At 43.2% G+C, this 27740-nt stretch overlaps 1 protein-coding gene across 1 annotated transcript in view; it reads left to right on the forward strand.

The window, feature by feature from the left end:
• The window catches only part of ace (angiotensin I converting enzyme (peptidyl-dipeptidase A) 1), a 30606-nt gene extending 5929 nt beyond the window's left edge, over window positions 1-24677 (forward strand). The window contains exons 2-25 of the mRNA XM_076297862.1: window positions 3633-3803; window positions 4590-4677; window positions 8683-8826; window positions 9422-9613; window positions 9993-10090; window positions 10625-10794; window positions 11187-11410; window positions 11915-12059; window positions 12677-12775; window positions 13215-13337; window positions 14448-14659; window positions 16237-16373; window positions 16641-16799; window positions 17215-17305; window positions 17556-17699; window positions 18337-18528; window positions 19892-19989; window positions 20604-20776; window positions 21481-21704; window positions 22087-22231; window positions 22476-22574; window positions 22817-22939; window positions 23180-23364; window positions 24120-24677. Coding sequence (XP_076153977.1) covers window positions 3633-3803; window positions 4590-4677; window positions 8683-8826; window positions 9422-9613; window positions 9993-10090; window positions 10625-10794; window positions 11187-11410; window positions 11915-12059; window positions 12677-12775; window positions 13215-13337; window positions 14448-14659; window positions 16237-16373; window positions 16641-16799; window positions 17215-17305; window positions 17556-17699; window positions 18337-18528; window positions 19892-19989; window positions 20604-20776; window positions 21481-21704; window positions 22087-22231; window positions 22476-22574; window positions 22817-22939; window positions 23180-23364; window positions 24120-24328 — 3645 coding nt within the window. The 3' untranslated portion in view covers window positions 24329-24677. The remainder of the gene's footprint in view (window positions 1-3632; window positions 3804-4589; window positions 4678-8682; window positions 8827-9421; window positions 9614-9992; window positions 10091-10624; window positions 10795-11186; window positions 11411-11914; window positions 12060-12676; window positions 12776-13214; window positions 13338-14447; window positions 14660-16236; window positions 16374-16640; window positions 16800-17214; window positions 17306-17555; window positions 17700-18336; window positions 18529-19891; window positions 19990-20603; window positions 20777-21480; window positions 21705-22086; window positions 22232-22475; window positions 22575-22816; window positions 22940-23179; window positions 23365-24119) is intronic.
• Window positions 24678-27740: the final 3063 nt, after the last annotated feature.

A 27740-nucleotide genomic window follows, 5' to 3' on the forward strand; every position in this document is an offset into this window, starting at 1 on the left:
CGCACACTCTCAGCTCACATACACACACATACGCACACACACACACAGACCCACACAGACCCTCTGAGAAACGCACACTCCTGAAAAACACACTCTCAGCTCTCTTGCAAGAGGCTTTTTCCAAAAACACTCATAAACACCCTCCCTATATGTGATCTGAGAGCACAGCAGCTGTGATAATATGACAGCACAGAATGAGAGAATTAAGTATATATTTGAATGACTGTTTGTTTTTTTGCATGTTGTCTGTATTACCTTCAGGTTGTGGGTGGCTAGGTAATCAAAACCATTGCAGGGATCATTAGGGAAATTATATTCTAGAGAGAATTCCTTACCCGTTTTAAGTTGCTTATTAACATCCTAAAATAGCATCTTAGCATAATAAACCAGGCTAACAGAATAAATTGATATGAATGAATGAATCAATGAATGAATGAATGAATGAATATAATGCTCTGTGCTTGTAATCAAGGAAGTTGGACTCATACTAGTGTGTAAGCTGTATAATGTGCAAGGTTTTGACTAATAGTGTGCTTGGTCAAGACTACCTATCAGAAAGTTACATAATAAGAAAAACTTTAGACTTCTTGTCAGTTTGAAATGACTCCTTCCCCACGGGCTGTATCCATCGTTTGGGTTTGGGCTTGGAAGTGAACACAACACTCCATCTCTTTCCTCTGCGCCAAATGAGGCCTTGAGTTGACTCAGTTGTGCATGTAGATGAGCAGTGCGTGCGTGTGTGTGTGTGTGTGTGTGCGTGCGTGTGTGTGTGTGTGAGCAGGGTGAAGCAGGGCCTCAGTACAGCGTGATATAGTGTGTGTGCTCTGGTGTCGGGGAGATTAATGGATTCCTTGTGGAAACAGAAAAACAGTAGCGCCGAGGAAGCACAGAAATAATATAAATGTCAACTTGAACCATCGCTGGGAGCCTCCAAGTTAAAATGACTTCCTGGGCTGGCAGAGACTACATGAAGCGTAAGAACGAGTGTGTGTATGTGTGTGTGTGGACGCTTCTGATTGTGTTTATGTGATTTATGTGTGTGTGTGTGATGCTTGTCTGTGTCAATGAGGGACGTGAGTGTGTCTGTGTTTCTTTACCTGCATTTATTAAGAGATTATAAAAAACTTCTGGAAGTTTTACAGTATGTGTGTTTATCTGTGTTTTTCTGCATACATGTGCATGTGAGTGTGTGTGTGTGTGTGTGTGTGTGTGGCTAACATGTCCACCCTAAAACATCCACACTGAGTGCATCAAGAGAATAGTGCCGTCCTTGGGTACGTCGTCCGAGACAAAACAACACCCCCGCCCCCCAACACACACACACACACACACCTTCTCCCCAGAGCCTCTTATCTTGACCATTTCCCTGTGCCTCAGGAAGTAGTGAAGTGCAGAGACTAGTGCAGGGGCATTCCTCCCTCTGTCCTGAGGGATAGTGCTGTTTGGTAACGAGGAGAGAGGGAACGGAGCGGGACAGACAGAGGAGAAGAAAGGGAGGAAGAGAAAGAGGCTGAGACGAGGGAGAGAGGAACAGAAAGGGTCAAAGTTAAAGTCTTCCACTGGCTTTCCTCTCACCCATTGTTAAACATTGACCATGAGACACCAATGATAATAGTGTGTGTGTGTGTGTGTGTCTGTGTGTGGAGATATATGAACAGTGGTACATACGTAACGTATGTATTTTACGTAAACATTATGATAAGAGTACTATGGTATTGTGGGGTCACTGACCATGTCAGAACTGTAGGGTGGATGATAAGTGTGTGTGTGTGTGTCTCTGTGTGTATCTGTATCCTGACACCCTCAAGAAGATATGATGAGGTCATAAAGACTAGTTCACTCAGGGTTCGCAGGAAGGTCACTGAGGTCAAAGGCAGAATGTGCAAAGTGAAAGATGGAGTTTGACCAGTGACCTTGTACTTGAATCTCTGAGCAATTGCTGCTGATCTACACACACCCTCACTTTCTACATGCAGAGCAGAGACTAAAGTCTGCATTTACACCCCAAAGTAGACACACACTCACACACACACACACACACACACACACACACACACACACACACACACACACACACACACACACACACACATGTAGGCATGCACACACACATGTAAGCATACACACACAACTCCACTCATATGCCCACACACACATATGTGTGTGCGCACACACACACACACACACACACACACTCACATGTACATTTTCCCAAGGAATGTCTTCATCAGTATCAGTAGGCAGAGCAGCTAGGCTACATAACTGTGATAGCAGGGCGCAGTTCACTGTTGTCCTTGAGGATAAAGTTACTTTGCCTCTCAGAGAAATATCAACTCTGATGCCATTTGAAGCTCTACAGACTCTTTTACACACAACAGCTGGTCGCGGCAAAACAAGGAACACTCACAGAGGCTAAACACTTTGCGAGTCACATTAAGATGTTTATAGCTAAATGACTTAATGTCACCATGAGCTAAATGGCTTGAGCCAACATGAGCAACTTGTTGTTTTTTTCAATTACCATTTGACAGGATTTAACATTCTGACAGAATTGTGGCCCCATTAAAAGCAACATAAAAAAAGAAAAGAAAGACACAGAACGCTATCCTACTATCCACAAGTTTGTCCTTGTACAATGATTGAACTGCTCCTCGCCCTTCTACGTCAGAGAGCAGAAATGTAAGCGGTGGTTTCAGGCTGAGTAAATCTGATGATGTAACTAGTCTCCCCCTACTCAGGCCTCAGAACGTGTGTCAGTGTCAGTCACACTGCAGCAATAATGAACAATAATAAGTGATGAAAATTCAGTAAACTGAAGTGAACTCTCATTGTTTCACTCCCATGTTCCCGTTTTAAACATGGTCGGTAAAACCAGTTAGAGTATTTATTTATTTCAGCTAAGTGTATTGTTAGACATATTAAAATATCGATGACATACAGTGCTGTGCAAAATATTTAGGCACATTTTAAACAATGCTGTAAGGATACTATAGGTATATGCAGTATCTTAACAGAATATATTATAAGAAAAACAGAATAAATATGGATATTCAGTATGAACCATATAGACAGATAGGTACAATACATGTATGTGCAGCTATGTGTAGTGTGGTAACAGTTATTAACATCCTAAAATAGCATCTTAGCATAAGTAACCAGGCTAACAGAATAAATTGATATGAATGAATGAATATAATGCTCTGTGCTTGTAATCAAGGAAGTTGGACTCATACTAGTGAGTAAGCTGTATAATGTGCAAGGTTTTGACTAATAGTGTGCTTGATCAAGACTACCTATCAGAAAGTTACATATGCTAAGAAAAACTTTAGACTTCTTGTCAGTTTGAAATGACTTCTTCCCCACAGGCTAAAGTCATGGTGCTTTAAAAATGGCATATACGTAGCCTATAGGTTTTATTTGCAAAATGTGAGGCAAGGAGTGATGATTGACACACTAACATAGAAAATAATGGATAACTGTATTGAGAAGTTGCCTAAAACGTATCATTGTGATATTGTGATTGCTATCATTACATGTCATTTTTTCCTCCATATCTGTAATCCCACCACAAATGCATGGCCTCTGCCCACTCATGACTTTGACCTCTAATGACCTTGTCATCTCTTCTGCAGGTTCAGGCCTCTCTGGAGGAGCAGGGTTTCACTGAGGCCTGGGGTATAAAGGCCAAACAGTTGTACACTGATACTGTGCTGGGAACCTTCACTGACCCAGTGACGGTCACGCTCATCAAGAAGATCAAGGTCCTCGGAGCTGCCAACCTCCCCACTGCAGAGAGAGAGCGGGTAAGACATCAGCCCAGCATAGTGCTAAGGGGGCAAGGCTAGTGGCTAACAGCTAGCGGCTAACTGCTAGCGGCTCACATGCTAACATGTAAATCTGGAAGCTTTGGATCTGTACTGAAAGACTGTATTTTGAGGAACTAAGAAAGACATTTATTGACATACATCACTGACTCTCAAGGGCGTATTTAGTCCATTGTGACAACAGTATAAAAAAAAGCCCTTTGTGGAATGCCTTACAGTACTGTAGGTCAAGGACTGCCTGCTATTGTGCGCTTTTAATGTATGTTGCTAATCCCTGGCGATATCACTTGTTGTTTCATAGTCCTCTCTTAATTCATATCCCTCTTCTCTCTTTACTTCTCCTTTCTATAAAAGTTAGTTTGAGGTGGCTGTGTTTTGCACAAGGTTTTACCCTTTTCCCTTTACCCTTTACCCCGCCCTTCTCCAAATACATTTTTAGGCATGCTTATTATTATGTATTTTTGGCTGGGTTTATGAGGTGCCCTGAGACCTTATCCATTGTTAAAGAAACCACTTAAGTGACCACGTAAATATAATTGAATGAAAATTTGAATAGAATAGGCTTAGCTTTTAAAAAAAAAAAAAAAAAAAAAAAAAAAAACATCTAAGCCACTTACAGCATGTGTACTAAGTAAAGCATACAGTAGATAAATAAGATGATATGCTTGCTTACTTGAGTTGTTACACAATTTTGCCATCTGAAATCACATGTTATCAATGACTTTTTTAATCATTTTGTGCCCCCCCACCCCCTCTGCATTCCAGTACAACGCCATACTCAGTGAGATGGACGGTATCTACTCGAAAGCCAAGGTCACTCCGAAGCCTGGCGTGTCCTGGAACCTGGAACCTGGTGAGTCCTATAGCACTTGCGACCGAAAGACAGACATTTATTCTTTATTTACTTGAAATGACTGTAATAGCGATAAAAGCATGACTGAGGAGGGGGAGATGAAGGCTGCGGGTCCGTCTGCGGGTGTGTGGCTGGAATGTGTGTTTACTTGTCGGCAAAATTCCAGTATGACACAAAGCGCCTCCTGAGGCTCAGCATCCTGCTGTGTGGATACAGTATATACACACACACACACACACACACACACACACACACACACACACACACACATACAGACACACACACATACAGACACACATAGAGAAAGACAGAAAATACACAAGAAGTATATTGGTATTTGTCAATGACATCCACCCTCAAAAGTAAAGTTAATCTTCAAAGTCAAAGTCGCTCCAGAGTCAAAACAAGTCAAAACACCATCATGGGTGGTTAGGGCTAAAAAAACAACCCCCACCCACCCCTAAACATGTGCCCCACCTCTCTCTCTCTCTGGTGTGTTTACTCAGAATGTTGTGAGCAATAATGAGGACAGGATATGTTCCCTACCACAGAAAATGCACTATTAGGCCCTGTGCCAACAGCACACCACGTAGCCCTCCACTTCAGACACTCCTATTTACTCATTCAGTCAAGTGTCCTTAGGGGCCATGTGCTTGATACTTTAAAGCGTATATGAAGTTTATATGAAGTTATTTTGATGTTGTTTGTATTAACCTATGATGAAGATGATTTAGAAGTAGGCTTTAAGGCTAGAGAAAACACGTGGATGGATAAACACACTCTTAACTATGCAATCAGGTTAAGGTTAGTATGTACTTACACAATATCATTATGCGCTTAAACTCTATCAGTCATTTTCAAGTGTGCTGTCATAACTATGGAGTGGGGCCAGTTTACTTCCTGACTTGGCGGACTTTCAACCAAAAAACATTTATCTCTTGTGTCAGGCCAGATTCTAGCTGCTTTCTAGATGCTCTGATTACATTGTGGCGATTTGTTTACGCCTCATTCAGAATGCACACACATTAGCAGTTGTGTTGTATGTCACATTGTTAGCACCATGCTAACTCAACTAATATGATGAGGCCTAAACAGCAACTTTTGTCTCAATTGTATCCCACATGAGCGGCCTTACGTGGCGTCCTTTACAGATGGGAACATTTATATGACTCACTCACTGGGCTGATTGAAGTTGTGCTGTGTGTAGTAAGATGAATGGCCAGCCAGTGATTACCGTATTGTTATTGTTTATTCTGGACTTGTGGAGACGTCCCTCAGTCCCTATGTCATCTCCTCTGTAAGAACAAATGCTAAAGACTCTCACATGTCCGACTTTTCATTTAAGGGAGACGTTTTGTATAAGTATAAGTATACTCTTTTGATCCCGTGAGGGAAATTTGGTCTCTGCATTTATCCCAATCCGTGAATTAGTGAAACACACAGTGAGGTGAAGCACACACTAATCCCGGCGCAGTGAGCTGCCTGCTACAACAGCGGCGCTCGGGGAGCAGTGAGGTTTTAGGTGCCCTGTTCAAGGGCACTTCAGCCGTGCCTACTGGTCGGGGCTCGAACTGGCAACCCTCCGGCTACAGGTCCAGAGTGCTAACCACTAGGCCACGGCTGCCCCTTATCTTGGTGTGGATAGGACAGTTGAGAGAGTGAGAGAGAAAGAGAGAGGTGGAAGGCAGCAGTGGGTCGGAATGGAACCTGGGTCCACATGTGGTCACTTAAAGATAACACTGTGTGTGGCACAGCTCCTCCACACTTCACACGTCATGTTAAAGGCACGTTGACAGTATGAAGCAATGCTCCGATGAGCACACGGCTCTTATCTGTTGTACTGTAGTCGGCTACATGCACACACACATTTCATGTTTTCCTTTTATGACATGTACGCACATACACACGTGCGCATTGTATGCATGCTCTTAGATGCACACACACCACACACACACACACACACACACACACATGCACACTCACTCACACATTCACTCTCTCTCTCAAACATGCGTCTGTTGTCTGTCACACACACACACACACACACACACACACACACACACACACACACACACACACACACACACACCTTTCCCTTTCAAGCCCAGCATACTCATGCTACAATAACAAAAACACAGTCCAGGGTAGGAGGTTGCAGCCTCTGTTCGCCTGTGCAAACACACTCTTGCCTCTCGTCCTCCTCCTCTCCCTTTCTCCACGCCTCGTGCCTCCTGCACCCAGTAGATATTGTTTGGCATAGTTGTGTTGCCCTCAGTCATGGACATGGCAGGAGAACAGAAGGACGTCTTGTTTTGTCCATCCCCTCCCTTCCTTCAAAGGGGATACGGAACAGAGAAATCATGACGGTCAGCGAAATCCGATTCCATTCAGCAAGCACCAATACGACGAGCGACGTCATCGCTCTTTTTTGGAAGGAAAACACATGAAGCAATGATATCTGAAAGAGAAACATGACGGTAATATAGAAAGCAAGACTTTAGATGTAAAAGGCCCTAAGTGCAAAAGTGACCAAAAAAGTGCATCACAAAACATTTTTTTTAATTAATTTTAGTTTTAATATGATTTTCAAACTATCCAAGTCATAGCAAGATTCAACATAAATACATGTAGCCTACAGTGGTGTGCATAAGTTTAGGCACCCATGCTGAGTACTGTATGGTTTTATTTCAGTTTTGATTTGCATTGAGCTAGGGTAATTGAAATAAAACCATGATATCTCTAGGTAGTGAAGGGTATGTTATAATGTGGGGCTATTTTAATTCCAAAGGCCAAGGGAACTTCATCAGGATGCATAGTATCCTGGATCCATGAAATTACTGGCCTTTTAAAATAAAAATGTGCCTGCCTCTTTGGGAATTTAACATATGGGGGTTCCTTACACATGATTCATTCACAAAGAGAATTGGTGTCCTTAAAGGTTGGATGCTTCCTCGTTTTTTTATATTAAGGCATTAAGACCAATTTCCAAAAGATTTTTTTTCTATTCCTCTTTTTAGTCAACTTTAGCATGGGTGCCTAAACGTATGCACACCACTGTATACAGTATGTGATATAACTGAAAGCACTTGTGTTATATGATTATCTTCATAAGTCTGTCATGTATTTAAGTCTTAAAAATGCAGAACCTTTGTAAGCACTTGTGTGATTTTTTATGGTAGAGAACAGCCAACTGGACTTTGGTAGAGTGTAGTTATAGCTGGTACAAAGTTAACAAATGCTTTGTGTTGAACTGTAAGCCATTACAGGAGTGGCATTACACATTTAAGTGAGATGAACATAAATATATGCTTTGTTATGGAAAATAACTGATATTGTGGTCAAAGTAGCAAATAGTCCAAACCTTGGTTGTGCAACATCTGCATGTGTTTTCTGGGTATGCCTTTGTGTGGTTATATTATCATGGTTCCATGATCATGTAATGTATTCAGAGCAGCCGAGAGAGAGAGAGAGAGAGAGAGAGAGAGAAAGAGAGAGAGAGAGAGAGAGAGAGAGAGGAGGGGGGGCATAATGATGCCAATTGGGCAGGGATAGAAAGTGGCATGATGTGAGTAAAGGAGCAAAAACAGTTAGTTAAAAAATGTGTCATAGCCTAGTCTAGGGTACAATTGTTTTGGTTTGAATATTTTATATATGATCACATACAACTTTCACATACAGTTTTGTGATTAATCCTCTGTAATCAGGTCCTCACCTCTGCACTCCCTTTCTCTGTCAGATATTTAAAGTGACTATTTTCCAGTTTGTTTATTTTGTACAACAGTGAGTGATACTGCTGTAGCCTAACAATTTATGTCTTGATATTGTGTAGGACATTTTGAGCATTTTGTGTGTGTGTGTGTGTGTGTGGGAGGAGGGTTCATAAAGCATATTATGATTACAGGCTCGGTGTGTGGAGCGTTCTTTTATTGTTTTGGTGTTTTGATGTTTTGATTCTTCTTTTAAATATTAGAAGTTAAAATGTGTCTCTCTTGCTCTTTCATCCAGAAATCACAGAGATAATGGCCAACTCGCGGAGCTACAAGAAGCTGCTGCTGGCATGGGAGGGGTGGCACGACGCCTCTGGGGTACCCCTCAGATCGCTGTACCCCGAGTTCGTGCAGCTCAGCAACAAGGCATCAAAGGCCGATGGTAAGAACCACTGACCGCAGCACCAAAGGGCGAAAGAGAGATCACCATGCACCTAAACGGTATTTGTGTAGGATTCGATTGGTCGACCCCCATCTGGTGCAAAGTGGTATCACAAGTGGTCTTACAAGAGACCTGTCCGACTCTAGCTGGTTTGCACGTTAGCTTTATATCTGGGCATAGACAAGTTTGGAAAATTTAGTTTTTTCCACATTCTGGTGCTATTTTTGGGACAATTCTATTTTGTTTTTTTCCACATTCTGGTGCTATTTTTGGGACAATTCTGAATGTTTTAAACTAAACATTCGAAATACTACACATAGCACCTGTAAGATGGCTTTACATAAGATACCCTTTTTGCCAGGCACTATTTCTAGGTATTGTTGTCTGGGCACTCAGTGCCATTTTTAGCTCACTAAATCTCATGATGTCTCATCTTCTTCATCATATAAGGACCAGATCGGTTCCATGTTCTACTCTGGTGTCTGTTAGATGCCTGACGAAGATCCAGGGTGATCGAAACATTGCTATGTTTTTAAAGTAATAAAGTTTATATTTTAGAATAGAAACTGACCATGCTGAATCTCTTCTTTTCCAGGTTTCTCTGACACGGGTGCGGACTGGCGTTCCTGGTATGACACCCCGACCTTCGAGGCTGATCTGGAGGCACTGTTCCAGACCGTGAAGCCCCTCTACGATAACCTGCATGCCTTTGTCAGGAGGAAGCTCTACAACTTCTATGGCCCCAAGTACATCAACCTCAAAGGGCCCATCCCTGCACATCTGCTGGGTAAGAGGACACCTCTCAGAGAAGAAGGATAAATAAATGCATTCAGGATTTTTTGAATAAAGAAATTTACATTTAAAATGTAAAATTGTCACCACGGCACTGTCCTATGCATGTAAACAAACACAAACATACAAGTAGTAAATTAAAAGTAAAGTTGAAAAATATAAATATATTATGCTTATTGTTCATATACTGTACATTGCTTTTGCCAAAAACCATAACCATCAGTTATTCATCCATCAGCTAACCAGCCATCTGTTTGAGAGACTCTGAATATTCTGAGTCTGAATAGTCTGGCTACTGAATAGTCTGAGTGCTGAATAGTCTGAGTCTCTGAATAGTTTGAGTGCTGAATTTCCAAGTTCTTGTGTGTCTCTAGGCAACATGTGGTCCCAGACCTGGAACAACGTTTACGACATGATGATCCCCTTCCCGGGAAAGCCCAACGTGGACGTGACCGACGCCATGGTTGCTCAGGTACGCCGTCCTCGGCATTCCCAGACATTCCGCGGGAGATGGGAGCGGAGCTATACCATGGAGAGTGGCCCATGTGTGTGTGTGTGTATGTGTGTGTGTGTGTGTGTGTGTGTACGTGCTGTGGTCAAGCCTTTTTTGTAAAGTTAATGACTGTGTATTACTCACAATGAAGGTTAAATATGGACAGTATATGCGTCGTCCCTGTAGGTCTGTCTGTTGTTAGACAGAAATAGATGAGACGCTTAGTGTACTACTGACAATAAAACAAATGGTTCGCTGGAATGATGTATCATTAAGGCTTTGAGGCTATTTACAGCAAGACCACTATTCACTACAATAAGCGCACAGGGGGGAGTTCAACTTAAACAGTACTATTAAAAAACTTTATGAGAAGAACCATAACTCCCCTCCAAGGGACTCTTAATGTGGGCCTGTGTGTTTTTTTATATGGAAAAGGTAAAAACATAAACTGTGGGAACTAGCATGAACAAAGTTACCAACTTGTGCCACCCCCCCCACCCCCCACCCCCACAGAACTACAACGCCACTCACATGTTTCGAGTAGCGGAGGAGTTCTTCACGTCACTAGGTTTGAAGCCGATGCCACAGGAGTTCTGGGACAAATCCATGCTGACCAAACCCGAGGGCAGGGAGGTGGTTTGCCACGCGTCCGCCTGGGACTTCTACAACCGCAAGGACTTCAGGTAACGTTACGCCCAGAACCTGCAGTCCTGCAACTAGCACTGTCCAGCTCCACTCAGTCCTGTTCAGATGTCTTCAATCAAAGTAGCTTATCAAAACAATTTGAAATTGAAATTGAATTCAAATCATTTGTTTTAGTTCATTGCAATGAAACAGATAGGATTAAATGAAATCTAGTTGTTGACTAATAATAACCCCCCCTGCCCCAAAAAAAACCCATAAATAGTTGCAAAAATAATAAATGCTGGGAATGGGAATAAATGCTGTACTGGATTTTGCTAACTACACAGGGTTTACAAAATAGGTATTAATGTTAATGTAATAAATATAAAATGTAGCACATAACTACTGCAATTAATTACTGTAAAAACCACTTGTTGTCGTTGACCATCAGGATCAAGCAGTGCACCACAGTGACCATGGAGCAGCTGTTTACCGTCCACCACGAGATGGGCCACGTCGAGTACTACCTGCAGTACATGGACCAGCCGACCAGCTTCCGCCGCGGGGCGAACCCTGGCTTCCACGAGGCCATCGGGGACGTCCTCTCGCTGTCCGTTAGCACGCCCAAGCACCTCAACGTGATCGGCCTGCTGGACACACTGGTGGATGATCCAGGTTGGGAGCGACCATCACATGATTTATTTATTTGTGTGTACGTGTGTGTCTGTGTGTGTGTATGTGTGTGTGTGTGTGTGTGTGTGTGTATGTGTGTGTGTGTGTGTGTGTGTGTGTGTGTATGTGTGTGTGTGTGTGTGTGTGTGTGTGTGTGTGTGTGTGTGTGTGTGTGTGTGTGTGTGTGTGTGTGTGTGTGTGTGTCAGGAACAATAAGGGCACCACTGGACGCACTGGCCCACAGGTTTTACTCCTCTGACAGGAGGCTTTTGCTCCGTACAAAAGGGCTCAAGGCTGGACCGTGGAGCATGCTTGCGGCTGTGTGTGTGTGTGTGTGTGTGTGTGTGTGTGTGTATGTAGGTATTATACACACATTGTATGTACTGCATGTATGCATGTGTATTTATTAGATCTGGATTGATTAATATCCTGTTATAGTTGGTGATCTATTGCATGTGCATGTGTGGTGTGGAGTGGTCATGTCATGAAAGTCTTGTGTGCCTACAGACGCTGATATTAACTACCTCCTGAAGATGGCGCTAGAGAAGATAGCGTTCCTGCCTTTTGGATACCTCATCGATCAGTGGAGATGGAATGTCTTCAGTGGCCAGACACCAGAGGAAAACTACAACAAAGACTGGTGGAAGCTTAGGTACACACACACACACATACACAACTTGTACTATATTTATGTGATATAATCACACCACAGAGATTCAAATTCTTCATTAGGTTCTACATTGAAATTTGGCAGATGCTTTTGTCCAAAGTGACTTACAAAATGAGGAATAATATTCAGACTACATTTCAAAGAAGACGTTAAATACAACTACAACAAATACTACTGCTAGCAGAGGATGAGAGTGCAGAAGTAAGGGATAATGTATAGAACGCCGGTCATTATGGGGAAAATAAGTCCCGACAGGGCGAACTGGACCCCAACACGCCAGCGGAGGGGTCTTGCTTCGCCCTGAAGGGACTTATTTTCCCCAATATTTTTAGTAAAATAAATTTAAAAAATGACCGGCGTTAAAATAAAATAAAAGGAAACAACACAAACTGTGTTGTCCCTATCTGAACGCAAGTTGTGTTGTTTTCAACACATCTGTTTTAAGAGTGAACCTTAGAAGGAGACTACAAAAGGGAACACAGCTGCACATCTTCTTCATGCTGATCTGTCAAATAGAGACACCTAATCCAGCATGGAGGTTGTGTTGTGTTGGATGCGTGGCTGATGTGTTTCTGGTCTCTTTCAATATGCTTTTGAAGGACTCAATACCAGGGGATTTGCCCACCTGTGCCGCGCACGGAAGCTCACTTTGATGCTGGTGCGAAGTATCACATCCCTGGCAACACGCCCTACATCAGGTGAGCTTTGTGGCCTCACACGCACTCATGCAGACACACACACACACACACACACACACACACACAGTACATATACACACACACGGGCCTACTGTACAGTACATCACCAACATCACAGACCACAACCAGCAGAACATGCTGAGGGACACACACACACACACACACACACACACACACACACACACACACACACACTAACATTAACACTATGTATGCTCACATTAATCTGCTTGTGTGACTGCTACTCCAAAAACATCCAGCATCTTCTTACTTCTCCTATTCTCTCCAAATACTCTTATCTCCTCTCATGCCATCTGATCACTGTGGCACACACACACACCAAACACACACACACACACACACACACACACACACACACACACACACACACACACACACACACAGCATCATGCCTTGATCTCTGTGTATTTGCTGGCAGATATTTCGTGAGCTTCATCCTGCAGTTCCAGTTCCATGAGAAGCTGTGTGAAGCCGCAGGGCACACTGGCCCCCTGCACAAGTGCGACATCTACAGGTCCAAGGAGGCAGGAGCCATCCTAGAGTACGTGCTGCACTGCTCTCTCATACACACACACACACACACACACACACAACACACACACACACACACACACACACACACACATTTACATTCTTTATTTGGATTAGAAGATAAGATTAGAATTTGGATTGGATTTGGATTTGGATTATTTGGATTAGAAAGATCATGGCATAATCCAAATTTGACAGAAAGGTGTACAACAGCAGCCAATATCCCAGTCTATTATGCACATTAGGGGTAAAGGTGGCACCTACGCCTCACACACACACACACACACAGAAAAGTAGACCTTGTGGCTTCAGAAAGTCCTACCACATACTCTAAATATGTATATAACTTATTCATTTCGTATTTATTATCGTTCATAATCTCTCATGATTCATAATCACTAGAGCAGTGGAACCGTATTAGCACAAGTCTTCAGCCAGGTAGAGATCAGTTCATCTGTAGCATCACCAGATAGAAGGAATACATGGCAGGACTTTTACTTTCTTCTTTCACGTAGCAGTTTGAAACTCAAACCTCAGTTTTTTCTCATTGTCTCTTGAATTTCCCCTTGGGGATCAATAAAGTATCTATCTATCTATCTATCTATCTATCTATCTATATTATATCAATTTAGTGATTTCTGATTCAAGCCAGAAACATTCTATTTGCATAGATATCTTTTACTGACCCCACTTGACCTGTACACTGATAATAAGCACTCCTTATTTGATAACATCACATTCCATGGCATAATTCCCAAAGAATAATGAGAGAGCTTAATAATACAAACTATGGTTAAAAATATTTGAATATTAATACAGTATGTCTTTAACATACCATTTCAGACTGGGAAGTGTGCGAAACATAGGACAATAGGATGTGGATGAGACCTACAAACTCATGTTTCCATCGTTCTCTCTCTCTCTCTCTCTCTCTCTCTCTCTCTCTCTCTCTCTCTCTCTCTCTCTCTCTCTCTCTTTCTCTCTCACTTTCGTTCTCCGTCTCTCTCTGTCTCTCTCTCCTTCTGTGTCTCTCTCTCTCTCTCTCTGTGTCTCTCTGTGTGTGTGTCTCTCTCTCTCTCTCTCTCTCTCTTTCTGTGTCTCTCTCTCTCTCTCACCACAGGAAAGTTCTGCGCTCCGGTTCTTCCAAGCCTTGGCCTGAAGTGCTGCAGGAGGCCCTAGCCACAAACAAAATGGACGCCAACTCCCTGATTAAGTACTTCCAACCCATCATCACCTGGCTGGAGCAGCAGAACAAGGCTTCGGGAGAAACCCTTGGCTGGCCCGAAGCAGACTGGGTCCCACCGGTACCAGAGGACTACCCTGAGGACATTGGTAAAACTGGGGTTAATGTGCATATACAAAGTTTACCATAAGCCATTAGGCTTCATGTTTAGTATACTCTTCCACACCCTACATTTAGTAATTTTCTCAGATCGACATATAAACATAACTTGTCAGAGTGAAGGAATGTGTCAGGAGACATAGAATATGAAACACAAAATGTCTTCAGACTGAGATATTACAGAGTTTTCATTAAAAAGCAATTCATATCATAGAATGGATAAACATATCATATCCTATCACACACAATGGAAAGTTAATTATCTGTACACTTAGAAAGAGCAAAATATTTGCTCAGTGCACTTAAGGTTGCTGCCAATGCTTCTGATGGATTTACAAAACAATTCTTTCTGCGTTATCATTGTTGTTTATGTTGGCTAGACTCCAATAGTAGGAAATGACCACCTCTGAGAACAGGATGGGCTTGCGAGATCAAGGGTGTTTAGTGGGGCCAGTGGAATGTTATCAATTCACTTGTATCAACATGACAACTCCGAGAGTCATTTGTTATAGGAATCATGCTTAATGATGTGTGCTGTTGTTCTCATGCTATATGGCACCACTTAGTCAGTTATGCTTACATTGGAGAGGGTTGTGTGGTTAATAGGATACAAGTTTACATCAGAGAGGGTTGTGGTGGTGTGGTTAATAGGATACAAGTTCACATTGAGAGGGTTGTGGTGGTTAGTATTCAAGTTTACATTAGAGAATTGTGGTGGTGTGGTTAGTATTCAAGCCTACATTAGAGAGAGTTGTGGTGGTTAGTATTCAAGCCTACATTAGAGAGAGTTGTGGTGGTGTGGTTAGTATTCAAGCCTACATTAGAGAGTTGTGGTGGTGTGGTTAGTATTCAAGCTTACATGGGTCAGAGTGTCATCACAGCGCAGTGATTGGACAAATGCGTGTGAATAGCAACTCATTTGAGGAGTGAGTTGAAAGAGTATGTGTGTATTCATATAGAACTGTATTAAAGAATACATGTATGTAGGGGTGACTGTATGTGTGTGGGCTTTGTTCATTCTTTTAGTTTACAATGTGAGCTTCCTGGGTATTGATAATGGCTTGACCTAGAAGCACTCCTTAATCTGCCATGTGAGGTACCTATTACTTACTCATTCATTCAAGCGCTTTTATCCAATATCTAGCATTGCATGGGTCAGTCTCCTCAGAGCAGCTCAGGGTTAACTGCCTGATTTAGGGCACAACTGTGGCAGCCAGGAATTGAACCCATAACTGCTAGCTATTGCATGCTAGCCCAGTTCCTTAGCCACTGTGCTACCACACCCCCACCGGGGATACAAGTCACGACCACCTTTCTGTAACAGGTAATAGAGCTTCATTCCTGGCTGTTATTTTTATTATTTTTTATATATATTTTTTTTTAATCGGATAGGACAGTAGAGAGAGTGACAAGAAGCAAGTTGGAGAGAGAGATGGGGAGGGAACAGGAAATGAACCCGAGTCCCCATGGGCACGTGGACCCGAATAATGGTATGGGCGCTGTTGCCAGTTGTGCCACAGCGCCCCCTCCTGGCTGTGGTGTAACCGTGCACTCTGCCCTCCCGCAGATATCATATCGGACGAGGCCCAGGCCAGGCGCTTCCTGGCGGACTACAACAGCACGGCGGAGGGGGTGTGGAACGCCTACACTGAGGCATCTTGGGCCTACAACACCAACATCACAGACCACAACCAGCAGAACATGGTGAGGGACACACACACACAGACATATACACACGCACACACACACACACACACACATACACACACACACACACACACACACACATACATGCAATACATAAGATGATATTCTATTTTTCTATACTATGGACCCATTTGTGCATCTGAAATAAAGATTAAACTGAATAGATTGAATTGAATCACTTTCACACACACACACACACACACACAGATTGAATTGAATAGATTGAATTGAGTCACGTTTGTTGTTTTCTCTTCCCGTGTGCAGCTGCAGAAGAACCTGGAGATGGCCAGCCACACCAAGACCTACGGTGAGGTCGCCCGCAAGTACAACACCAAGGAGTTCCAGGATCCGTCCGTGCAGAGGATCATCAAGAAGCTGAGTGACCTGGAGAGGGCAGCCTTACCACAAGCCCGACTGGAAGAGGTACTGGGAACGACTGAGAGAGAAGAGAGGGGGAGGAGGAGAGAGAGAAAGAGAGAGAGAGAGAGAAGGTCAGAGAAAGTGTGTGTGTGTGTGTGTGATATATAGAGGGAGGGAGGGAGGGAGAGAGAAAGAGAGAGACAGGAGAGAAAGGGAGGGAAGGAAAGAAAGGGAGGGGGAAAGAGAGAGAAAGGCCAGAGAATAATTATGTGTGTGTGTGTGTGTGTGTGTGTGTGTGTGTGTGTGTGTGTGTGTGTGTGTGTGTGTGTGTGTGTGTGTGTGAGATAGAGGGAGACAGAGAGGGGGAGCTGGTGTGTTCATATCCATACCGTTACTCCCCTCAGTCTCCGTGCTGGTGTGTGGCATGGCTACTAGTGCTGACATTTGGATTGTTGTGCCTCTCTCTCTCCACCTGCAGTACAACCAGCTGCTGTCTGGCATGGAGACCAAGTACAGTGTGGCCAAAGTCTGCAGACCTAATGGTGGCACCTGCCACCCTCTGGACCCAGGTGTGAAAGAGCACGCACGCACGCACGCAGTCACGCACGCACGCAGATTGTCTCCTTATCTCTCTCTCTCTCTCTCTCACACACACACACACACACATTTTTTTATTTCTCTTACTCCCTTTCTTTTTATCTCTCTCTCACAGACACAGACACACACACACACACACACACACACACACACACACACACACACACACACACACACACACACACACACACAGATATGCTCATTCTACCTCTTCTGTTTCAGACCTTCAAAAAATCATGGCCGAGTCGCGAGATTACAAGGAGCTGTTGTTCGCGTGGCAGGGTTGGCGTAACGAATCTGGCCGTGTGCTCCGAGAAGACTACAAGAAATACGTGGAAATTGCCAACGAGGCTGCCAGGGCAAACGGTAGGCATTTGCTACCATAACAAAAACCCTTTGTTGGATGTGGGCATTCCCGCTCATGGGGGGGAGATGTGTAGGTGCATAGTGTCCACTAGGGGGCAGTGCAGGTGCATTGGTATGTTCAGAAGATTACAGTAGAATTACTCCTTGCATGGCTGCAAATAAGAAAATTCATTTTGTCAATTCAAAGTCAAGTGTCATTAAGGTAAACAATGTACAGTAAATATAAACATGTCCTGGCAATTGGTTCAGTACTCCGTTATCCTCTGAGCTATCTGTATGAAATATATGTTATCAATATAGTAATTTTCAAGTACTACTTTTTGCGGTTGAAATCTTGTAACCAACAGATCTGGTTATTTGTTCTGGCTACTTACATGGCTGTACGTACATGTACTGTAGATTATACAACAATTGGGTTCTATGGAACTATTTATTTGTTTCTGATTGGTCGAGAGATGTTCCATGAGTTGGAATATCCCTATTACGTCCCATACTGTATACACCTTTTCAACTCAGCTGTTTGACTGATGTTGTTGAATCATAGACTGCATAGACGAATATGTTGCTGTTTGGTTGAACTGCTGTGAACCCTGACCTCTTGACCTCTTGACCTCTTGTCTCCCCCAACGGCCTGCAGGTCACACAGATAACGGGGCCTTCTGGCGGTCCCTGTACGAGACGCCAACGTTCGAGCAGGACCTGGAGAGCCTCTGGAAGGAGCTGGAGCCCCTCTACCACCATGTGCACGCCTACGTGCGCCGCAAACTCCACCAGAAATACGGAGAGAAGTACATCAACCTGAAAGGACCCATCCCTGCACATCTGCTGGGTAAGCGAATACTGGACATGCATGAACCACAGCAACACATGAATGAGTGAGTGAGAGAGTTAGAGAGTGAGAGAGTGAATGAGTGAGTGAGTGAGTGAATGAGTGAGAGAGAGTTAGAGAGTGAGAGAGTGAATGAGTGAATGAGTGAGTGAGTGAGTGAGTGAATGAGTGAGTGAGTGAGTGAATGAATGAGTTAATGAGTGAATGAGTGAGAGAGAGAGTGAATGAGTGAGAGAGTGAATGAGTCAGTGAGTGAGTGAGTGAGTAAAGGGAATGAATGAAGCAATGAATAAACTAAAAAATGAATGTCAGGAGCATATTTCAGTCCACTGATAAGCTGTTGATTTGTTGTCCAGCTGATCTGTGTTCATGTTACTCTATCTCAGTAGTTCATTCCCCACTCTCCATCAAATCAAATCACCCTATTAAATTGGCAACGTTGACATATTATATTCGCATTTTGGTTCTGGTTTGGTTCTCAGTCCCCTGGATCTGATGGAGCTTTAATTTATATGTAGGCCTGTTATGTTTATGTGTGTATGTCCTGTTTGTCATGCCCCACCTGTCATGTCTCAATTTCAATTTATTGTGCTTATATAGCGCCAAAACATTACACATGTATCATGGCGCTTTAAAGAATGTAGGCAATCAGAGAAAAAAAAAGAAAAGAAGGGATAAAAAGAAAAGAAAGAGAGAGGCCCATGGGTAACAGGGGAGAGGAAAAACTCCCTAGAATTGGAGATACATATAGGAAGAAACCTCGAGCAGATCCACGACTCAAGGGCTTGACCCATCTGCCTAGGGTCAATACAGGACAGTAAGGTCAGTATACATGACAAATGCATAATAGTCAGGTGTGGAGAATAGGACATGGTGTTTAAAGCACCTGAGGTGAAAGTTACAAGAGGTGGGATGATTACGTATCCGGTATGATAATGCATTAATCATGATTTAGTGACAGAAAGTTCAAATAGTCCAGCGTTGGAATTGTGTCCCCATTCCCCAATAGTGGGGCCCGCCCCACATGTTGATAACCACTGCTCTATCTCCTGCGATCAGTAGACACAGTGGGAAGCCTCCTAAGTGTAGTTTTAGAATGAGTAATGAGTTGGTATTGACATTCAGTGATGCTCACTGGCAGTTTCAAACCTGACCATGGGAGTCGACTTCCTTTCTACTTTCGACTTTCCTTTCCTGGTGTAACTTGAGATTGACTGGCACACAATCTAAAAGAGAACTAGCCTTCTCTTAACGTTGTTAGTGTTTCCCATTCTGTGGTCTAACACTGTGTGTGTGTGTGTGTGTGTGTGTGTGTGTGTGTGTGTGTGTGTGTTTGTGTGTGTGTGTGTGTGTTTGCTCATAGGCAACATGTGGGCACAGACATGGTCTGGCATTATGGACCTGGCAATACCCTACCCTCACGCTACTCAAGTGGATGCCACCCCTGCCATGATAGCACAGGTAAGACAAAACAAAACAAAACAAAACAAAACACTCGTCTAAGAGTTGTAAGAGCTCAACATGCTCAAAACCAAAGTAGTCATGGCACATAGCTAGAAATACTGTATATTTCCCGCATGTCACAAGTTCACCAGTAAAAGAATTCCTCAGTGTCCTACTGATTAGCTCCCCTGTGCTGTGGGGGTCATCCCTATGTTCCCCGGGTCCTATGTTCCCCACTCGGGGTTAGGGTTAGGGTCAGGGTCCTATGTTCCCCACTCGGGGTTAGGGTCAGGGTCCTATGTTCCCCACTCGGGGTTAGGGTTAGGGTCAGGGTCCTATGTTCCCCACTCGGGGTTAGGGTCAGGGTCCTATGTTCCCCACTCGGGGTTAGGGTCAGGGTCCTATGTTCCCCACACGGGGTTAGGGTTAGGGTCAGGGGGTCCTATGTTCCCCGGGTCCTATGTTCCCCACTCGGGGTTAGGGTCAGGGTCCTATGTTCCCCGGTCCCATACAAAGCGGGGAACATAGGACCCGGGGAACATAGGTAAGCTCCCCTGCTACCTGTGCTAACTGCTACCTGTGCTAACTGCAACCTGTGCTAACTGCTACCTGTGCTTGTTTGTGGCTGACAGGGCTGGGACGCCATGAGGATGTTTAAAGAGTCGGACGAATTCTTCAAGTCGTTGGGCCTCATCCCGATGCCGCAGGAGTTCTGGGACAAGTCCATGCTGCTGAAGCCCACCGACGGACGCGAGGTCGTGTGCCACGCCTCTGCCTGGGACTTCTACAACCGCAAAGACTTCAGGTACGCCCCCGAGCCATGGGAAGAGAGAGTTATACGCGATAAACAGTTCCAAACAACCTGTGCTAAATGTCTGTATCGCAGGAGGATGGGATGTATTTCTGGATGCCGGAGGGCGTAATCAATTAACTCATTGACTACTGACCAAGCGATTGGCCGTTTCCAGTTCCAAAACTGACATACTGTAATCCGGAAACTGGCATGGAAAAGTGCTGCCATCTTTTCTCACGATCTCTTAAGGGAGCATGGCACTCTGTTTTCTTTTCTCTACCGCTCTTGGTCCGCCGAGAAGCAAACAGGAAGTGGAACCAAAGCTAAAGCAGTGATTACACACAGTTGGGTTAGACAGTCGTCTTGACAGAAACTCAGGCCACGGGGCACAGACCTCAAACACTGAGGTGTGTGCTTCACCTCACTGTGTGTACACTGTGTGCTGTGTGTGTTTCACTAATTCACGGATTGGGATAAATGCAGAGACCAAATTTCCCTCCAGGGATCAAAAGAGTATATATTCTTATTGGATTGTTGTTTATTACTGCTGTTCTCCTTGGTGTAGTCTTACCAACTTTTTAAATTGTTTACAGTTACAACTATTGTATTGTTGTTATTTATATGTCGCTTTGGACAAAGCCGTCTACTACTGTAAATACCATAACCATAACCATAACCATAACATAGACGTTAATTCTTCGTCTCTCATTGGCCAGGATCAAGCAGTGCACAGTGGTGACCATGGACGACCTCATCACCGTCCACCATGAGATGGGTCACGTGCAGTACTTCCTGCAGTACAAGGACCAGTCTGTGTCCTTCCGCGATGGCGCCAACCCCGGCTTCCACGAGGCCATCGGCGACGTCATGGCCCTGTCCGTAGCCACGCCCAAGCACCTGCAGACCATCGGCCTCCTGGACAAAGTGGAGGAGAACGAAGGTGAGCATACAGAACACATAGTGAAATTTATGAATGTAGATCTTAGAACTTGGAACTTAGAACTATGAGCATGCAACATAGAATTGACCTGAGGTAACAAACAATCTTTGACTAAAATGTGACATCCCATCCGATATGCTATTAATGAGGTGTCAGGTTTATGTGAAAATGTTAGAGATCAGTGTACATCTATGTGTTTGACATGAATAATAGTGCAACAGTAATTATGATGGAGATCACAAAATCCTGGCAGTAGCTGATAATACCCAAGACACTCTGTCTTCAAAGCATAGGCAAACAGACAACTCGCTCGACCACTAAGTCATCAAGGTAATTACGATGGACTTGATTTGTGATGGACTTCATGTGCCCCTGTCTACAGAGAGCACCATTAACTACCTGATGAGCATTGCCCTGGACAAGATTGCCTTCCTGCCCTTCGGCTACCTGATGGACCAGTGGAGGTGGAAGGTGTTTGATGGACGGATCTCTGAGCAGGACTACAACAAAGAGTGGTGGAACATGAGGTGAGGCTCGACTAACATTCAGAATCAGAATCAGAATAATTTATTTATTTACAGGTTTATTTCCAAGTATGTATATATTATATATATATATATATATTGCCATCTACAGTGTCGTCAAACAATAGAGACTAAACAATGGCTCTTTTAGTCTTCTCCTGTAAGGGGCCTACAATGTAATATTCTACAATGATCATTTCTAATTTGTGTTTCACACACACACGCACACACACCTGTCTCTCCTCAGAATGAAGTACCAGGGGCTGTGTCCCCCAGTTCCACGCACAGAGCAGGACTTCGACCCCGGTGCCAAGTTCCACATCCCAGCCAACGTTCCCTATGTCAGGTACAACTTTCCACCTGGATCATGTATGAATCATGCAAATGTGTTGCAGTAACAAAATCTAACCACAAGAGGTCAGCGACGTCTCAAGCTGTACACCTTGGACACATGTGCAAACAGCGATGTGTCTCGGCTGACCACTTGTGATCGGATCACCCATGTCGCATCCTTAAAAAAAAAATGTAAACAGGCCCTGAGTCACAAGGAAACATTTAATTGATCCATCGCTGTTGTCTTGGTAACAGGTACTTTGTGAGCTTTGTCATCCAGTTCCAGTTCCACAAGGCTCTGTGTGACGCGGCCAAGCACACTGGTCCTCTGCACACCTGTGACATCTACAAGTCTGTCGACGCAGGGAAACGACTCGGGTGAGTGATGTACGGAACTAACTCAAGGAAAACACCACCCAGTAAAAGATGGCAATACTGTACATACTAGTGTCTTACCGAAGTTGATCTTTCAACTTCTGGTGGAGAGATTTGTCTATATGTTTACAGAGTAGGCTATGTGTGATAAATGATCAACTTATGATGTGTGTGTGTGTGTGCGTGTTATTCATCATTTTTTTATATATGCTAAATGTCTCTCTCGCACCTTGCCTGTCACAGAGACGCCATGAAGCTGGGCTTCAGTAAGCCGTGGCCAGATGCCATGTTTGACATCACGGGTCAGCGGAACATGACTGCCGCACCCCTGATGGAGTACTTCCAGCCCCTCATCACCTGGCTGGAGAAGGAGAACTCTAAGAACGGAGAGGTCATGGGCTGGCCAGAGTATGACTGGACCCCACCGAGTAAGTCCCATTCCTGCCCTTTTGTTGGGAACGGACTCAACTAGTCTAGTGAGGAAACCGATAGGTATACAGTGCATGACCCAGTGTTTCCCATACATTGACTTATTTGTGGCAGCACACCACAATATCAACATTGACCACCACACAATGATTTTCCTGGTTGTACTAAATTGTGCTTAAATCTGGTTAGAATCATAACCGCGCTGCACTAATTTGTTAAAAACTGTTGCATTCGAGTTAATTCTGCAAACCTACAGTACCACCACAAATAGAATTCAATTCTGTGGGAAACACTGCATGACCAGTCCTTTCCCTACTGTATCTGCACACAGATGTGTTAAAACAACACAAATTGCGTTGTTTTCAACACATTCATTTTAAAAGTGTAGCTCCTTAAATTCAACTAGTCTAGTGAGGAAACAGATAGGTAAACATGACCAATTTAAGGAGCTACACTAAAAATGAATGTGTTGAAAACAACGCATCTTGTGTTGTTTTAACACATCTCTGTGTCCAGATGCAGTAGGGACCACACAAGTTTGTGTTGTTTCCTTTTTAATTTGTCATACAAAATGTGTTGAAAATAACGCAACTTGCGTTGAATGAACATAACTTGCGTTTTTTTTTATTTAACACATCTCTGTGTCCATATAGGGACAACACATTCGTTGCAAGAGTGTACTTTGCCCCCACAGCAAATTACTAAACTGACTGTGTGTGTGTGTGTGTGTGTGTGTTCCTGTGTGACCTCACAGCTGATGACGCTGCCGTCGAGCCTCCTCCAACGGGTGACGGGAAAGTCGGCTTCCTGGGTATGAACGTGGACAGTGCAGCTGCCGCCGCGGGCCAATGGGTCCTTCTGGTCCTCGGCCTGGTTCTACTGGTTGCCACGGCGTTCCTGGCCTACCAGTACCGTAAAGTGAGGCACTTTCGCAAATCTTCCTCAGAGTTGGAACTGAAATAAACGTTGTTGGGAGGGAGTGACACTTCTGGAATTTTAAGGAATGTTTGTTGATTTAATGATTTCATGATTGTTTTGGTCGATATTGCTGTTGTTTCTTCGCTGTTGAATGTGCTGTATATTTATTGATATATTTTTTTTGGGTCAAATTGTTTTGACTATGCAAAGAAAGCTGACTGTTTTTGTAATTTATTTGTAATAATTTGAATGAAATTGTTGGGGGGGGGGGGAGGGGGGGTCTTGGGATGATATAATTATTTGTTTGTAAAGTCAGAATTGTGTATGCATATTGGATTAATTTTCTTGGTAAATATTTTGCCCTTTGTAGAATAAAGACAGACATAAACACATACATTGTAGTCATGTCTCGTGCTCTACATAACCACACTGTACATAACCATTTACACATCATCAATGATTAAAGGAACCATATGTAAGATTGTGGCCAAAACTGGTACTGCAATTACTTTCAAATTACTGTAGAGCGGTGTATCCCCTCCGCCTCCCCCTGACTCGAGGTTGCCAACCCGAATGCCGAAACACTACTGACTTGGTGATTAGTAGATACTGTAGGTGGAGGGTGGTGCATCAGGCCAAAACACAACATGACATGACAAAACACAACATCAACATCAGTTGAGGGCTGCAACTTTGCTTTTTAAATGACAATATCCTGGCCGTACCACTGTTGTCAGTGATATAAGTATTTGAAATGAACACGATTTCTTAATGTCTAGTGACATATCAGGGCCATTTTATGATTAATTGAAATACATTTCTTACATACAGTTCCTTTAACGATACTGTGTAAATGACCATTGTCAAAGAAAACAACCAGTTTCATCAAAACATTTTATTGACACTGAACAAGGTATAAAATTGAACCTTTCAGATAACTTTGTGTATTCTCTTGAGAAAAGAGAAGCATCTTACCCCTACTCCTTACAATCCATGACTACCCCCCACCCCCACCCCTACCCCAACACAACTGCAGACCAGTGCCCCCTAGTGGTTGGATGACTGTAGCGATTCCTGTGTTAGACTGTAGAGAGGTCAGCAGGTATAAGTTGGTGCACATGTAGTTTGAAAGGGCATAACATGTGAAGATGGTTAAACAAATTATACAAATTGACAATCAATATTGCAAACATATAACAATAACAAACAAAGCACTGGAAAAAATGTAATTGAATATTTATTTCAGCTAATGCAACTGTAGATGTTTTTGTCTGTGTCAGCCTGCTTACATGTTCACACTTTTATTTGAACTCCAGTGTTGCGACTTTCTCTTTACAAAAGAGGATTCTCTTCCGCAGATAAAATTGCATGCATCAGGCAAACTTTGACCTTTAACCTGTTTAGGAGTACTGTCACAAATATGTGATTAGAATGTGATTAGAACCGAGAGTTCCGCACTATGATGCGACAGTTACCCTCAGAGATTTTCCCCATAGACTGTATAAAGAACACTGAAACTATAGATCGTTTGCGTAGAATTTTAGAAGGAACCAGGAAAATAATTCACTCCTCAACAGGTTTTTAACGAGACCATTATCTGTTATTGGAGCATGTTTTCCCATGCCCTTTAAAACTGACATTCAGGGACATACTAGTGGAATCCTTTAAAGGAACATGACAACTTTTTGGGAAATTAGCTTATTTTGGCATCTACTCCACAGTTAGATAAAAGGATACATCCCACTAAACATTAGATGTCATTAGACGTCCGATGGACATGCAGATCATGTCTTTATTGTGTCCGTCGGTCCAAGACCAATTCTGGAAGACTGTAGGTCGTGCAAACTAGGTCCGCTATTTTGACGTCTAACCATGACCCCATTTTGACATCAATAGGACTATGTAACCTTTTTTGCACCACTTACAACAAGTCTTGCTGATCCTAGCACTTACCAGCCGTCTTGAACTGAGACGTAACTGTTAAAAACAGCACTCACTGATGCACTTATTCTTACTGTACTCTACTGTTTTTAAATTGTCCTAAAATTGTTGAAAATTGCTTTAAAACTTAAACTGTTTACTATGTTGTAATGTAATGTAATGTAATGTCTATACTGGACGTCGGGAAAAAAATATAATCTGGCGTTACAATCTGCACCTGAGATTAGATGTCCAAAATAGGCCTCCCTAAATAACTCTAAATAGGGTACCCTAAAATAGGGTGTCAAATTGGGTCAGAGAACACAGAGAAGAGAAGGGTGAGCATCCTCTTATCTAACTCAGGGGTAGATGGCAAATAAGCCAATTTCTAAAAAAGTGGCATGTTCCTTTAACAGTTTATTATTGTGGGTCAGTCATTATTATGACATATAATATATAATGCCTGCAAAGAGAATACACACCACAGAGACAGTTTTGGGACGCTTGTTTTCTAGATCAGTGGTAAAGGACCAATTCAGGCAGTAAGTGCCTCTGCCTCAGCAAAACATATCACTGATACAAAAGCGCCAAGCAAACAAAACAATACAAGCAATGGAAGCAAAAATCTCAACGCAGAAGTGGAAATAGGCCATGCTGTTCACATCCCCTAAAGGTCATCTCCAAAAACATCTACATCTTATTTGAGCCTGCAGACATTTTGTGTGTATTTCTGCAGAAGAGGTGGGATATACAGTATGTCTATGCTGTGTGCCTGCGTACAGTATGTCTGGTTGTATGAATGATTGTAGAAGAGTATCCTTGTACATCAGATTCACTCAGTGGTGTCTGAGTGGCAAAGTTTAGAATAGTCTTTGTGTTTATAGTTTATAGTGGTATTATCTTGGCAACAATTCATAAGAACACAACAATCAGTCCACAATTTTTGACTCACAATTTGTAAAAAAAAGAGACAAAATATAATGAAGTAATGCCAGTGCTATAATAGGCACAGGTGAATGTATTTGGGACAAAATATCTACATGTGAAAGTCTTTCTTGATAAAGGGCACATAACTAGTTCCAGAATTCAATTATGAATGTCTTAGAAGAGCCTGACATGGGGAATGAACAAGTCTCTTCTGATCTGCCATTGTTCTGCTCTTTTGAAAAAGAAGATTAAAAAAAAAAAAGATTTAAGGTTGCAAAAAAGCAGAATAACTTGATATTGCACAATGCCATTTGATGAAATCACTAAAAGAATCCATGTGTAAAAGAGGAGTGTTAATTGGTCAAGGTCTCTGAGTGACAGCAGGCAAACCCATTCACCACCCAACCTCATCCCGCCCCCTCCAGCATCATTCAAGGAGGAGGCATGGACAGTAATATCCATTTGCCAATACCCACGTCTCTCCTCAGGATTTGGTGGGAGGGCTCAAAAGGTTCAAAAGGTCAAAGGCCAAAGGTCAGTAGTAGTAAGTCGGTGTCTCAGTCCAGCTGGTGACCCAGAGCTTCTTGTGGACCTCCTGCGCCTGAAGGGC

This window comes from Alosa pseudoharengus, unplaced genomic scaffold (genome assembly GCF_046254945.1).
Source record: "Alosa pseudoharengus isolate Yale_2024_CS ecotype anadromous, Long Island Sound unplaced genomic scaffold, YU_APseudo_1.1 YU_APseudo_1.1_scf_21, whole genome shotgun sequence".
NCBI lineage: Eukaryota > Metazoa > Chordata > Actinopteri > Clupeiformes > Clupeidae > Alosa > Alosa pseudoharengus.